The sequence below is a fragment of the Oncorhynchus nerka genome, linkage group LG22, assembly GCF_034236695.1.
Source record: "Oncorhynchus nerka isolate Pitt River linkage group LG22, Oner_Uvic_2.0, whole genome shotgun sequence".
NCBI lineage: Eukaryota > Metazoa > Chordata > Actinopteri > Salmoniformes > Salmonidae > Oncorhynchus > Oncorhynchus nerka.
The window spans coordinates 69,444,777-69,460,728 of NC_088417.1; the positions used below are offsets into that span (position 1 = coordinate 69,444,777).

General features: G+C 40.7%; 1 protein-coding gene across 1 annotated transcript in view; it reads left to right on the forward strand.

The window, feature by feature from the left end:
* The first annotated feature begins 321 nt into the window (after positions 1–321).
* LOC115105565 (UV radiation resistance-associated gene protein-like) overlaps positions 322–15,952 on the forward strand; it is a 149,293-nt gene continuing 133,662 nt past the window's right edge. Inside the window, exons 1-3 of the mRNA XM_029627747.2 lie at positions 322–901; positions 7,637–7,754; positions 10,448–10,482. Coding sequence (XP_029483607.2) covers positions 800–901; positions 7,637–7,754; positions 10,448–10,482 — 255 coding nt within the window. The 5' untranslated portion in view covers positions 322–799. The remainder of the gene's footprint in view (positions 902–7,636; positions 7,755–10,447; positions 10,483–15,952) is intronic.

Sequence of the window (15,952 nt, forward strand, 5' to 3'; positions counted from 1 at the left end):
CCTAATTATCCTAACCTGCTACAGTAATACTCTTAACCTGCTGTGAAAGGTCAAATCTGGCGTTTGTCGTAAAGATGCAAATAGTCTATATCGTAAAAATGCAATAAAACAAAAGGTGACTTTTTGGTATTGATTTAAGTTTAGGCATACGATTGGCTGTGTGGTTAGGTTAAAAATGTAAGAAGATAAATCGGACTCCCGAGTGGTGCAGCAGCCTAAGGCACTGCATCTCAGTGCAAGAGGCGTCACTAGTCCCTGTTTCGAATCCAGGCTGTATCACATCCTGCCGTGATTGGGAGTCCCATAGGGCGGCGCATAATTTGTCCAGCGTCGTCAGGGTTTGACCGGGGTAGGCCGTCATTGTAAATAAGAATTTGCTCTTAACTGACTTGCACAGTTAAATAAAGGTTACATTTAAAAATAAAAATAAATACATTGTATGAATAGGCGGGGTTTATGACTTTGTGTTTGTGCTAACTAGTGACGATACCTGAGCGAAGTCCCCATATTAGTTTTTTCTGTAGCAACGGAAGTTCGGTTGAAAACCGGAAACATCGCGTTGTTTCGACCCCGCGTAGAGTGCTCTTTGACAGACGGATGACAGCTTCCTGAGCAAGTCCTACTTTGTTGATGTCACGTAGCTAGCTAGCTAGCTAGCTAACTGACGGCTACAAAAGTGCTTTGTTTTCTTATTAAGCGGATTACTGCTCTGATACATACATTTCTGGCTTAGAAGGTGAATCTAGATGTACATGATCCGGGGTTGTTTGGTACGAAAGCCTCTGGTGCCGTTAGGAGAATGAACTCCATCACCGGTCGGGATCACCCTGTACCCGCCTCCTCTGTCAACTCTGGAGCCTCATCTTCTCGAGGCTTGCACGTAGAACTCACATCTCAGCAGGTAAGGACATGGACCCTCAGCTCGGTGGAATGTTTTTATGAGTGACTCTTATTCTGTAATAATGCTGTGTGTCACATGTCAAAACTGCAAGATGAATACAGCAGGCCTATTACAGCTCTCTTGGGTAGCGAGACAGTTATACGTTGTCTATAATAGCTAGTTAGATACATGTGCAAATTTTAGATATAATTGTTAGATATTTAGTTGGCAAGTAACCGAGACGAATATGCTAGCTAGCCAGCTTAGTTAGCCCTAGCCTTGTCGCAAACACTGCTGGAAGCCTGGGGAAGTTCAATGGCAGAAATCAGCTTGGAGGGGTTGGAAGTCAGTGCAAATCAGTGATGCCTCGCAACACGTCAAACCAATCAAATGCCTTATTATGGCGGGGCTTATCTTTCAAAAACAATCATTTCTAACCCTTACACACGTGTGTGTGTAAGGGTTGAATGTGTTGGTACTCAGTGCAAATAATTTTTAAATTGCATATAGTCTTTAAGGTGCATGTTTTCAAATCTGGAATCATTGAAGTTGCCTTTACTGGCTGCTGAGATATACATAAATTCCTGCTTATTATCATATTTTTAAACAACATCCTACATTGCTACTTTGGGAAGAAACCGTCTTTATGAATGACTTGACAGGTGTCACAGCACAGGTCTGCCTGAACACTGAGCAGTATTGTTGGGAGGTAGCTAGCTGTGCTGGGAAACACCCAGTGTCAAAGACTCATTAACTCAGAATATGAGGAGAATATGGCTTGTGAATCTCTTCTCATTGCAGGCTTGTTAAAGTTTCACAAGATTCATAAGTGACTGCAGAAAGTAGGCCTTGTTAGGGAATCGCTGTTAACCAGCCCTCTCACCTAATGTGCACAGGCCGACACCGGACAGCCATGGACGTTGAAAAGTAATTTGACTTCTGTTTCATAAGTTTGGACAGTACAGCACAGTATAGATCAGTACAGTATAATGTACTCTATTGTTTTGTACTGAACTATACTCTACTATATTGTACTCTACTATATTGTACTCTGCTGTACTGTGATTTGGTCTATGATTGGTACAGATGTGGTCCGGACCAACCAAATTTGGTCTTGTTTGCGGGTAAAGCTCATTAGAATATAAGCCAGCATTATTTTGGTTATGACTTTTCAAGCTTGGATAGTAGATTTCGGTGAAAAAGGACAAAGAAGCATATGATATACCTGGTTGTATTGATAGCATGCAATTTGGTGGAGGCCTATATGATCAACTACTCTCCTTCACTAGATTAGATTCAATCCGATGTTCAGAGATGGAAAACTTTCCTTATTTCTATGTTAGGAGGGTCAACATAATCAAAATGAATATATTACCATGGTTGATGTATTTATTCCAAGTTTTTACCAGTTTCAATTCCATTCAACTTCTTTAAGAATAAATGACCTACTCTCCCACTTTATTTGGAATGGAAAGCCTTTAAGAGTCAAATTGAATGTTTTACACTTACCTTATGAAGCTGGACAATAACAACACCGTTAAGTCCTGGTTCCAAAGTGGCATCATTCATTTTTAGCAAATGTATTATAATGGCACTCTACTGTCATTCAATTAATTACAAGAAAAATGTGGGTTATCCAAAACCAATTTCTTTAAATTCTTATAACTCGGAAATCTTATTCAATCGCTTCAATAGAATCTGGATGAATCTAAAGCTTCTAGCTTTGATTGAATTTCTACCTAATAGCACAGAACTTTTATAAAGGAAAAATGGGAAACAGATCTCTAAGAAAATGTATGAGACTATTGGTCACAGATATGTAAAAATGTTCATAATTTCTCCTACAACCTTAGACGTAAATGATTGCAATTCAAGATAATCAGTTGGATTTACTACACTCCTGCCAGAATGAATGTTATGCACCCAGAAATGTTTGAGTAAAGGAACCATATTACATATGCTGTGGTCCTGTGTCAAACTGACACAATTTTGGGATAATGTCTGTGATATCATATTATTGTGTTTAGGAATTTCTATCTATCGCCACAATAGATGTCTGTTGGGAAATGTAAATATTGATGACCAATAACAGAGTTTTTTTATTTTATTTTTAAACCTAGGTATAATTGCTGCATTTGTTTTATAGCTATCAATTGGAAAGCATCATACTCACCATCAATAACGAACTGGTGTTCTGAACTATATAGTTACATTTCTTTAGATTGTGTTGTATGAAATTTAAGCAAAAAAAAAAGGACATGTTTGATCAAATCTGGGAACTTCACATTGACCAACTTGAGGAATGTGACTTTTCCCAACAGACATAATTACAGTGGGGCAAAAAAGTATTGTCAGCCACCAATGGTGCAAGTTCTCCCACTTAAAAAGACGAGAGGCCTGTAATTTTCATCATAGGTACACTTCAACTATGACAGACAAAATTAGAAAAAAAATCCAGAAAATCACATTGTAGGATTTTTAATGAATTTATTTGCAAATTATGGGGGAAAATAAGTATTTGGTCAATAACAAAAGTTTATCTCAATACTTTGTTATGGCAATGACAGAGGTCAATCGTTTTTTGTAAGTCTTCACAAGGTTTTCACACACTGTTGCTCGTATTTTGGCCCATTCCTCCTTGCAGATCTCCTCTAGAGCAGTGATGTTTTGGGGCTGTTGCTGGGCAACACGGACTTTCAACTCCCTCCAAAGATTTTCTATGGGGTTGAGATCTGGAGACTGGCTAGGCCACTCCAGGACCTTGAAATGCTTCTTACGAAGCCACTCCTTCGTTGCCCGGGCGGTGTGTTTGGGATCATTGTCATGCTGAAAGACCCAGCCACGTTTCGTCTTCAATGCCCTTGCTGATGGAAGGAGGTTTTGACTCAAAATCTCACGATACATGACCCCATTCATTCTTCCCTTTACACGGATCAGTCGTCCTGGTCCCTTTGCAGAAAAACAGCCCCAAAGCATGATGTTGCCACCCCCATGCTTCACAGTAGGTATGGTGTTATTTGGATGCAACTCAGCATTCTTTGTCCTCCAAACACGACGAGTTGAGTTGTTACCAAAAAGTTATATTTTGGTCTCATCTGACCATATGATATTCTCCCAATCTTCTTCTGGATCATCCACATGCTCTCTAGCAAACTTCAGACGGGCCTGGACATGTACTGGCTTAAGCAGGGGGACACGTCTGGCACTGCAGGATTTGAGTCCCTGGCGGCATAGTGTGTTACTGATGGTAGGCCTTGTTACTTTGGTCCCAGCTCTCTGCAGGTCATTCACTAGGTCCCCCCGTGTGGTTCTGAGATTTTTGCTGACCGTTCTTGTGATAATTTTGACCCCACGGGGGGGGGGGGGGGGGGGGGGGGTCAAACCAAGCTGCTTACCTATTGCAGATTCAGTCTTCCCAGCCTGGTGCAGGTCTACAATTTTGTTTCTGGTGTCCTTTGACAGCTCTTTGGTCTTGGCCATAGTGGAGTTTGGAGTGTGACTGTTTTAGGTTGTGTACAGATGTCTTTTATACTGACAACAAGTTCAAACAGGTGCCATTAATATAGGTAACGAGTGGAGGACAGAGGAGCCTCTTAAAGAAGAAGTTACAGGTCTGTGAGTGCCAGAAATCTTGCTTGTTTGTAGGTGACCAAATACTTATTTTCCACCATAAATTGCAAATAAATTCATTAAAAATCCTACAATGTGATTTTCTGGATTTTTGTTTTCTAATTATGTCTGTCATTGAAGTGTACCTATGATGAAAATTACAGGCCTCATCTTTTTAAGTGGAGGAACTTGCACAATTGGTGGCTGACTAAATACTTTTTTGCCCCACTGTATGTTTGCATTTTACATGTACATTATATGTGTATTGAAAGGGGAGGCTACTGTGTGTTCATGTACAGGTGTGGGCATGTTGTAGTGTGTAATGGGTGTGGTGCTTGTGTTTATAGAGAAATATACAATACCAGTCAAAAGTTTGGACACGTACTCATTCAAGGGTTTTTCTTTATTTGTTTTACTATGTTCTACATTGTAGAATAATAGTGAAGAGATCAAAACTATGAAATCCGTATTATGGCAAGAGCAGCTAAAATAAGCAAAGAGAAACGACAGTCCATCATTACTTTAAGACATGAAGTCCAGTCAAATCAGAACATTTCAAGAACTTCAAGTGCAGTCGCAAAAACCATCAAGCACTGTAATGAAACTGGCTCTCCTGAGGACCGCCACAGGATAGGAAGACCCTGAGTTACATGTGCTGCAGAGGATAAGTTCATTAGAATTACCAGCCTCAGAAATTGCAGCCCAAATAAATGCTTCAGAGTTCAAGTAACAGACACATCTCAACATCAACTGTTCAGAGGAGACCGCGTGAATCAGGCCTTCATGGTTGAATTGCTGCAACAAAACTACCACTAAAGGACACCAATAAAAGGAAGAGACTTGCTTGGGCCAAGAAACACGAGCAATGGAAATAAGACCTTTGGTCTGATGAGTCCAAATTTAAGATTTTTGGTTTCAACCGCCGCGTTCTTGTGAAAAGCAGAGTAGGTGAACGAATGATCTCCGCATGTGTGAGTCCAACAGTGAAGCATGGAGGAGGAGGTGTGATGGTGTGGGGGTGCTTTGCTGGTGACACTGTCTGTGATTTATTTAGAATTCAAGGCACACTTAACCAGCATGGCTACCACCACATTCTGCAGCGATATGCCATCCCATCTGGTTTGCGCTTAGTCAAATCAAATTTGATTTGTCACATGCGCCGAATACAACAGCTGTACAGTAGACCTTACAGTGAAATGCTTCCTTTACAAGCCCTTAACCAACAATGCGTGATAAGTAGATGAGTAACAAAATGAAATAAAAAATAATGAATAATTAAAATGCACCTTTAAAATAAGTGGTACAAGGGGTACTGGTACAGAGCTGGTGGGACTTTCATTAGTTTTTTAACAGGACAATTTTAAAATGGTATTTTATTTTACCTTTATTTAACTAGGCAAGTCAGTTAAGAACAAATTCTTATTTTCAATGACTGCCTAGGAACAGTGTGTTCCTTGTTCAGGGGCAGAACTACAGTTTTTTTTTTTACCTTGTCAGCTTGGGGATTTGATCTTGTTCCGGTTACTAGTCCAACGCTCTAACCACTAGGCTACCTGCCACCCCCAATGACCCAAAACACACCTCCAGGCTGTGTAAGGGCTATTTGACCAAGAAGGAGAGTGATGGTGTGCTGCTTCAGATGACCTGGCCTCTACAATCACCTGACCTCAACCCAAATCGGATGGTTTGGGATGAGTTGGACCGGAGAAAAGTCAGCTGACCTTTTCTATGGGGGGTTGCTGAACAAGTTGGGTTTTTGTTTCCGAGCAACCTTATTCTTATAGGGAATCCCATGACTTAGATGTATCCCTAATGCCTGTGGTGGTGGAAGCTCAGTGTGGGCTGCTGGAGTTTGAAGAATGCAGATCAGGTGAGGGCCTTGGCCTGCCGTTGACATAGATAGTCCTACTGCTGCTCTGACACTGCTACCCCTGAGGGGTGACCTCATTCAATGGCCCCTCTTTTCACGGGTCTCATGTCCCATTGCCATTCTCTTGAGTTACACCCCCCCCCTCAATTATGAGGCTTTTTCTTTGGAGCCATTATTTTTTATAGATGCAGTCCTCTGTAAAAGTCTTCAGTTATTCAGTTAGTCTACTTTTTGTTGGTTGGCTGTAACTGATCCTTTCTCTTCAAGCAGGTTCCTTTTATTTTAGGCTACTTCTCAATGTTTTTTGAAAGGTGGACTTCTGGCTGTTGTCCAACCATGGTTATGTTCTGTCAGGGGTGTGGAACACATTTTATAGAGCTGCGGAATCATGGGTTTTCTACTCTGAGACGTACTGTATAAATGCTTTTTGTGTGTCATTGGCATGCTGGCTTGGACTTTAGTTGATGAAACTGTCGCGCTCCTGTATGCAGAGCTTTTGTGAGGGAAACACAGTGAAGTCAACACATGAATGAACTCTGCTTTCAAATGAAACGCTTGTCTGCAAATTGTATTATTTTTGGACAAATGTTGATAGTAGATGACGTGTGACTAACCAGATACTAGGGTCTGGACGATAACAGTATCGCAATACTCGTTAGTGTCGTGGCAAGGAAACAAAGCACGAAGCGGCTTTAACTTCTTTAGGAAAACTACCCTAATGTCAATTGTTTTCTTTCTCAAGCTATAGCACACAATATGTTACAAATTCAGCATGTTTTTAAAGGACCAAAGAGTTTTTGTCTGCTTCGTTTTTTTTCATTTTTGCTGTGAAAAAATATTGCGATACTGGTATCATCCCGGCCCTACCAGATACGCCAAGTTCTCTCAAACCGAGCTACTATATTCTAAAAGGGTAGTTTTTATTTTTAACATGAGGATGTACTTGAGCCTAATGACTTTGCTATCTGAAATTGTGACTTCTGGTTGACTGCATTGTTTACTTCTGTGTGAATTAGACTAGCTCATTGGGTAACAGTCTTGTAAGTCGATTTGGATTGTGTAACAGGATGAAACTCTTGAAATCGATAATACAATTGTAAAAGGCATTGAAGCTGACCCAGAGAAGTACAAGCTGCATCGTACGTAATTTAGACTTCGGCTACCTCTGGTTGGGGGCAGTTCATTTGGCTAAATGCTGTCTCCTGTCTCTGCTCCTGCTTCTATTTCTTGTCTCTTTTTCCTGACTATCTCACCATCTGCCTTTCTCTCCCTAACAGAGGCGGTTACGTCATCTCAGAAGCATCGCAGCCCGCAACATCGTCAACAAGAATGGCTTTCCACTGTTGGACACATATTTTACCCTTCATCTCTGCTTAGAGGACTGGATATCCAGAGGTCAGTACAGTAGACCCTCTTTCAGCTGTCTCTGTAGCACAGTGTTCCCGGCCACTGCACCAATACCCCTTTCACACTACTGAGCCCAGTCACTCCACACTACAAACATGTCTTTAGGCCTGAATCCTAACTTGAGATCTGTGCACATAACTTGACAACAATGCAGGATTTACGTAGAAGTCATGGAAAGATGCAGACATCTTAATTACGATTCAGCCCTTAGTGCCAGAGCCCACTTAGGACTAAATGTTCAGCACTACTGTGCACTGCATTAGGCTACTCTCACAAGTGGAAGAAATGTCAGAGTCCCATTACAAAGTGTAGTTAAATGCACAAGGGCTTGGTTTGTTAGGGGACGCTAATGCTCCAGTAAATGAGGCCTTTCACTTTTGGTTTAAGGGCAAATCATTTCATTTTAAGTTCATATACAAAAATGGCCCAGATCGAGCCAAAACCTCAGGGCCTTGGCTTGCTGTTGTCAGGTAATCCTGACAGGTGTTGTATCTTCACAAGTGTTGTTTAAGCTTTTGTGTGTGTGTGTGTTTATTCAATCAAATCAAATGTATTTATATAGCCCTTCGTACATCAGCTGATATCTCAAAGTGCTGTACAGAAACCCAGCCTAAAACCCCAAACAGCAAGCAATGCAGGTGTTGAAACATGTTGGCTAGGAAAAACTCCCTAGAAAGGCCAAAACCTAGGAAGTCCTCTTCTGGCTGTGCCGGATGGAGATTATAACAGAACATGGCCAAGATGTTCAAATGTTCATAAATGACCAGCATGGTCAAATAATAGGTCTGGGACAGGTAGCACGTCCGGTGAACAGGTTAGGATTCCATAGCCGCAGGCAGAACAGTTTAAACTGGAGCAGCAGCACGGCCAGGTGGACTGGGGACAGCAAGGAGTCATCATGCCAGGTAGTCCTGAGGCATGGTCCTAGGGCTCAGGTCCTCCTCCTCCGAGAGAGAATTAGAGAGAGCCTTAAAAAAGAGACAGCCTTAAAAAAATATAAAAAAATTAGAGGAATGGAAGATTCGATATAGGCCGATAGTTTTTTAAATATTTTCTGGTTTGGCTTTTTCAAGAGAGGCTTTATTACTGCCACTTTTAGTAAGTTTGGTACACATCCGGTGGATAGAGAGACATTTATTATGTTCAACATAGGAGGGCCAAGCACAGGAAGCAGCTCTTTCAGTAGTTTAGTTGGAATAGGGTCCAGTATGCAGCTTGAAGGTTTAGAGGCCTTGATTATTTTCATCATTGTGTCAAGATATATATATATAGTACTAAAAGTGTCTCTCTTGAGTGTCTCTCTTGTTCCTAGGTCCTGGCAGAGTTGTGCAGACTCAGGACAACTGAGCTTTGAAGGAATACTCAGATTTAAAGAGGAGTCCGTAATTTGCTTTCTAATAATCATGATATTTTCCTCAAAGAAGTTGATGAATTTATTACTGCTGCAGTGAAAGCCATCCTCATTTGGGGGATGCTGCTTTTTAGTTAGCTTTGCAACAGCATAAAAAATAAATGTTGGATTGTTCTTATTTTCCTCAATTAAGTTCGAAAAATAGGATGACCGAGCAGCAGTGAGGGCTCTTCGATACTGCACGGTACTGTCTTTCCAAGCTAGTCGAAAGACTTCCAATTTGGTGTGGCGCCATTTCCGTTCCAATTTTCTGGAAGCTTGCTTCAGAGCTCGGGTATTTTCTGTATACCAGGGAGCTAGTTTCTTATGAGAAATGTTTTTAGGGGTGTAACTGCATCTAGGGTATTGCGCAAGGTTAAATTGAGTTCCTCAGTTAGGTGGTTAACTGATTTTTGTCCTCTGACGTCCTTGGGTAGGCAGAGGGAATCTGGAAGGGCATCAAGGAATCTTTGTGTTGTCTGTGAATTTATAGCACGACTTTTGATGCTTCTTGGTTGGGGTCTGAGCAGATTATTTGTTGCAATTGCAAACATAATAAAATGGTGGTCCGATAGTCCAGGAAAAACATTAAGATCCACAACATTTATTCCATGGGACAAAACTAGGTCCAGAGTATGACTGTGACAGTGAGTAGATCCAGAGACATGTTGGACAAAACCCACTGAGTCGATGATGGCTCCGAAAGCCTTTTGGAGTGGGTCTGTGGACTTTTCCATGTGAATATTAAAGTCACCAAAAATTAGAATATTATCTGCTATGACTATAAGGTCCGATAGGAATTCAGAGAACTCAATGAGGAACGCTGTATATGGCCCAGGAGGCCTGTAAACAGTAGCTATAAAAAGGGATTGAGTAGGCTGCATAGATTTCATGACTAGAAGCTCAAAAGACGAAATTGTAAATTGAAATTTGCTATCGTAAATGTTAGCAACACCTCCGCCTATGCGGGATGCACGGGGGATATGGTCACTAGTGTAACCAGGAGGTGAGGCCTCATTTAACACAGTAAATTCATCAGGCTTAAGCCATGTTTCAGTCAGGACAATCACATCAAGATTATGATCAGTGATTAGTTTATTGACTATAATTGCCTTTGAAGTAAGGGATCTAACATTAAGTAGCCCTATTTTGAGATGTGAGGTATCACGATCTCTTTCAATAATGACAGGAATGGAGGAGGTCTTTATCCTCGTGAGATTGCTAAGGCTCAATATCTGTTTGAGAAAGCTTTAAAATTAATTTAACCTGTTTTTTTTGCCTTCCCTTGCAGACTTTTACAAGAGTGAAGTCATCCGAGGTTCATTGGTGAGTGTCATTCTTTTCAAAAGAACATACATGTGTTGGCCAGATTCTACATTAATTTGCTAAAGAAGGCTGCCTGGCCGCACACAAAATGACTATAGCACCAGCTATGGAATGTCATAGCAATCCATTTTGTGTGGATTTTGTTGTATGATTTGTCTGCTTATGTCTGTGGAAGCACACTACCGGTTATATTCTTAGTTCCATTCAGAGGACACAAGAATAGAAACAAGTGACAGCACGGCCAGCCAAAAGGTTTATCACTACCCCTGTCCAGGTTTACGCACTCCGCCATGCCCACAACGTGTTTGTGTGTGTGTGTACATGTAAGAGTGAACAGTGGGCACTTTCTCCAGTGCTGCTGTGTGGAAAGAGGGCATGCTTCCTCCATTTCCCCATTGCGGAGGAGTGGTGTCTGCCAGCCAGTACATGGACTCAGGTCAGCCGCCTTGGTGTTTGTTTCTAACAAAATCAAGTCAAGTAGCCTACCTTTCACTTCCTCTCATCTGTCAAAACAGTTGCTGAAAGAACACCTAATTTTACCTAAAGTAACTCGACCAAAAAAAGCACTTGTTTGTTTCGTTTGAATTCAGACTTGGATGTATCAACATTGCACAGGTTGGCCACACCAGGATGGTGTTGTGACCCTGAATCTGACTGCTTTAAATGGGAGTCATCACTGATACACACAGTGTCAGCAAGCTCCCATCTCCTTGTCTCCATAGCTTGACAGAGGGCAATGCACAGGGTTTTACTGTACTGTATGGTCTCTTATTGACAGTTGCATATGTGCAATAAGGCCAAGAACAACAGAAAACAGTCAACGTCTCTGTTCTTGGCCTGTTCTTGGCCTCTTTCTTCATGTTGTACCCCAGTCATATAAACAACAGACAGGAAGGTGGAAAGCAGCCTTGTAGCAACACACTGTATGAGACAAGAGGAAACAAACAGGCTTACATACTGTATGGATAAAATATGCACAAGCGTCCATTGTACTATTTCTATCTCTCTCGCTCTCTAAACGTGTTCATAGCATGTCTGCCATTGTGTTCTTCAAGACGCCATTCAGCAAAATCAGATATTGCCTTCTCAGCTATGGCTCTGTTATCACAACGTCCTTGGATTCAGTCGGAAGTTTCCATATTTTTATTTTCCTCGTTTGCAGGGAACCGATTGTCCTCACTGACAGTTAGATTTGGTCCTACACCCTCCGTGGAATAGCAGCTGCTACGCGCTCCCTTCTCTGCATGGAGTCTGTGATGAATGCTGCCAAGTAGAGCAGCAGACCATTACCAACATGCCAAATGTAGAATCATGAGCTGGCCTAAGCTCTTTTCCAAGCCTACCTTTCCCTTACTTTCCAGGGCCCTAGTCTGAAATGTACTGCAGATTAAGCTCAGGATTGTGTCTGGCAGAGATCTGAAATCTGCCTTTGTATAGAAAATGTCAGCATTCCTCCATGACCTTTGTTTGTTCTATATGGTTTTTGTCTGTTTCCCCGTTGTCTTCTCTAGTCTGTAGGGCGAGGGTGAGGATCAAACGGTGGCAGATTGCGCCACTGCTTACTCTGTTTGCTACAAATATATATGTTGTAACTTGTCACTCAGATCTTATAGGGATGGTGCGAGATTTTGTCAATCAAGCCTTTTTTCTACTTTCCCAGAATCAGATTAATTAATGGATACCATTTTTATGTCTGTGTGCAGTTTGAAGGACATTGAAGGTAATTTTGCAAGTCATTGCTAACTAGTGTTAGCCAATGACTGGAAGTCTATGGGAAAAGCTAGCAATTGCGCTAACGCTAGTTAACAATTTTCTTCAAGCTGCACACAGAGACATAAAAATGGCATCCATGAGTTCATCTGACTCTTGGTAAGTAGAAAGTGTGTGTGTATATATCTATCTATCTATCGATCGTGATCATATTCATTGGAATGGCAGCAATGATTTAGCGGGTCGGGGCACCGCTGCTAAATGAATATAGGAGTCCAGGGTCTTTCACAGCAGGCAAAATGTGGCATGTGATGTCTTTACGGTGACATCACAGACAGATTTGGCTGCTGCGTTGGAGTAGGGCTGGGTTGGATTTGGCCTAAAAATCATAATTTTATATATATATATATTTTTGTAATTTTTTATTATTATTATTTAATTTTTAAACTTTATGGGCGATTCATAATATATATATATATATCAATGTCATAACCTATCATAATATGGTCATAACGCTGTCATGCTGAATATTTAGACCTATTGTGACGTACTCTATATTGCGTTTTTTTTATGGCTGGTTATGACATCTACATAAGTGGGCCAAAATCCACAAACCCTACCACGATAGTTATTTATGGGTGGTTATGACATCTATATATAAGAGAGCCAAAATCCACAAACCCTACCACGATAGTTATTTATGGGTGGTTATGACATCTATATAAGAGTGCCAAAGCCCACATCCTACCACACAAGGTAAACCATTCCATTCTACTTGTAAATAATGTAACATTTCCTAAATTTGTAAGTTTTTATTACCATTGCAGTTGTACACACATTGATGTCATACATGCATAGCCCAGAGCTCTATCGCTGATGACTTGGATGAATGCAGGAGTAGGACAAAACACCCTTATTAGCCTTTACAACAAAACATTTCCTGTGATGGTCTATAAATGCCCATATTTTGGAATCAAAGTTTGTTCACAACATTAGAATTGTCCTCCATTGGTTTGCTTTAATATACATGTATACTTAGAGCTACCACTAGGGGGAGACATTTGAACAGTTAGCTGCAGGCGCGCACCTCATACGTTGGAAGAAAAGAAACAGGAAAAGAAGCCCAGTGAAAAAATGTCATTTGTCCATGTCTCCTTATTCATTCTGTTTTCATGTTTGTAACATTTATAATTATGGCTTTGTTTCAGAAAAGATAACATGTTTATTTACATTTTGATGTGTACAGTCGTGGCCAAAAGTTTTGAGAATGACATAAATATTAATTTCCACAAAGTTTGCTGCTTCAGTGTCTTTAGATATTTTTGTCAGATGTTACTTCAGTATTCCACTGAAGTATAATTACAAGCATTTCATAAGTGTCAAAGGCTGCTATTGACAATTACATGAAGTTGATGCAAAGAGTCAATATTTGCAGTGTTGACCCTACTTTTTCAAGACTTCTGCAATCCGCCCTGGCATGCTGTCAATTAACTTCTGGGCCACATCCTGACTGATGGCAGCCCATTCTTGCATAATCAATGCTTGGAGTTGGCTAGAATTTGTTTTGTTTTTTTTGTTTGTCCACCCGCCTCTTGAGGATTGACTACAAGTTCTCAATGGAATTAAAGTCTCAGGAGTTTCCTGGCCATGGACCCAAAATATCAATATTTTGTTCCCCGAGCCACTTCGTTATCACTTTTGCCTTATGGCAAGGTGCTCCATCATGCTGGAAAAGGCATTGTTCGTCACCAAACTGTTCCTGGATGGTTGGGAGAAGTTGCTCTCGGAGGATGTGTTTGTACCATTTTTTAAATTCATGGCTGTGTTCTTAGGCAAAATTGTGAGTGAGCCCACTCCCTTGACTGAGAAGCAACCACACACATGAATGGTCTCAGGATGCTTTACTGTTGGCATGACACAGGACTGATGGTAGCGCTCACCTTGTCTTCTCTGGACAAGCTTTTTTTCCGGATGCTCCAAACAATCGGAAAGAGGGATTCATCAGAGAAAATGACTTTACCCCAGTCCTCAGCAGTCAAATCCCTGTACCTTTTGCAGAATATCAGTCTGTTCCTGATGTTTTTCCTGGAGTGAAGGGGCTTATTTGCGTCCTTCTTGACACCAGGCCATCCTCCAAAAGTCTTCGCCTCACTGTGCGTGCAGATACACTCACACCTGCCTGCTGCCATTCCTGAGCAAGTTCTCTACTGGTGGTGCCCCGAACCCGCAGCTGAATCAACTTTAGGAAACGGTCCTGGCGCTTGCTGGAATTTCTTGGGCGCCCTGAAGCCTTCTTCACAACAATTGAGCCGCTCTCCTTGATGTTCTTGATGATCCGATAAATGGTTGATTTTAGGTGCAATCTTACTGGCAGCAATATCCTTGCCTGTGAAGCCCTTTTTGTGCAAAGCAATGATGACTGCACGTGTTTCCTTGTAGGTAACCATGGTTGACAGAGGAAGAACAATGATTCCAAGCACCACCCTCCTTTTGAAGCTTTCAGTCTGTTATTCGAACTCAATCAGCATGACAGAGTGATTTCCAGCCTTGTCGTCGTCAACACTCACACCTGTGTTAACGAGAGAATCACTGGCATGATGTCAGCTGGTCCTTTTGTGGCAGGGCTGAAATGCAGTGTAAATGTTTTTGGGGGATTCAGTTAATTTGCATGGCAAAGAGGGACTTTGCAATTAATTGCAATTAATCTGATCACTCTTCATAACATTCTGTAGTATATGCAAATTGCCATCATACAATATGAGGCAGCAGACTTTGTGAAAATTAATATTTGTGTTATTCTCAACTTTTGGCCACGATTGTAGTTCCAATTTTTGACTGAGTGAAAAACTAAATATGTTCCCCTCCATATGATCATAGCCAGGCTAAACTAGCTTAATTTGTAACGTTATGTAGCTAGCCAAGTCAATGAGATGTCTCAGATTAAATACATTGTCATTATAAATGTTTTGGCTCATACTTAAAAAAAATAAAATAATAATAATATATATATATATATTTTTTTACAAACGATGTCAAGTATTAAGTGTATTTACATGAGTACATATGAACCATGCTAATAATATGTATTTTAGGTTACTTATTATTAAATGTGAATCTAACTGTTGCATGCTAACCTTTAACATTAGCTATCTCAGTGTTAGCTGTCCATGGATTTTTGTTACAGTTAATAAACAGGCCTCTTCTATAATTCGTTAGTACAATTAGCATTGTATATAGAGTGAATCATATGAACTGTTACCTCAACGATGCATGGGTTTATTTACTGTATTTTTGCACACCACCACCATATTCAGTGATAGGGCAGCTAACGTTAGCTAAACAAACACTAACTAGATGGTAGCTAACTAGCTAGCTACATGAATAGTTGAGAGCTAGTTAGCAATGTTATGAAAACATTGAGACCGTGATTGTCATGTATTTGAGAATGTGTGAAAGTGTTTGCTATAATATATTTGGTATAATTCGTTTTCAGCTTTCTTTAGCGCTGTCACTGAATTGTAGCATACTCTATTCTGATTTATTTTCTTTATTTTTCAGAGAAAGTAATGCATCTGAAGACCTTGCTGCAGAAACAAACTTTCAAACGAAAGGAAACTTCTTGGCAGGGAAAAAACACATTTGAATAAATAATACAATTTGAGAGTGAAATCCTTTGTTGTAACGAATTCTTTAGTCATTAAAAAAAACTTGTATAAAATCCACTTTAAGACACTGTCATGAAGCATTATGACCCTCCTGT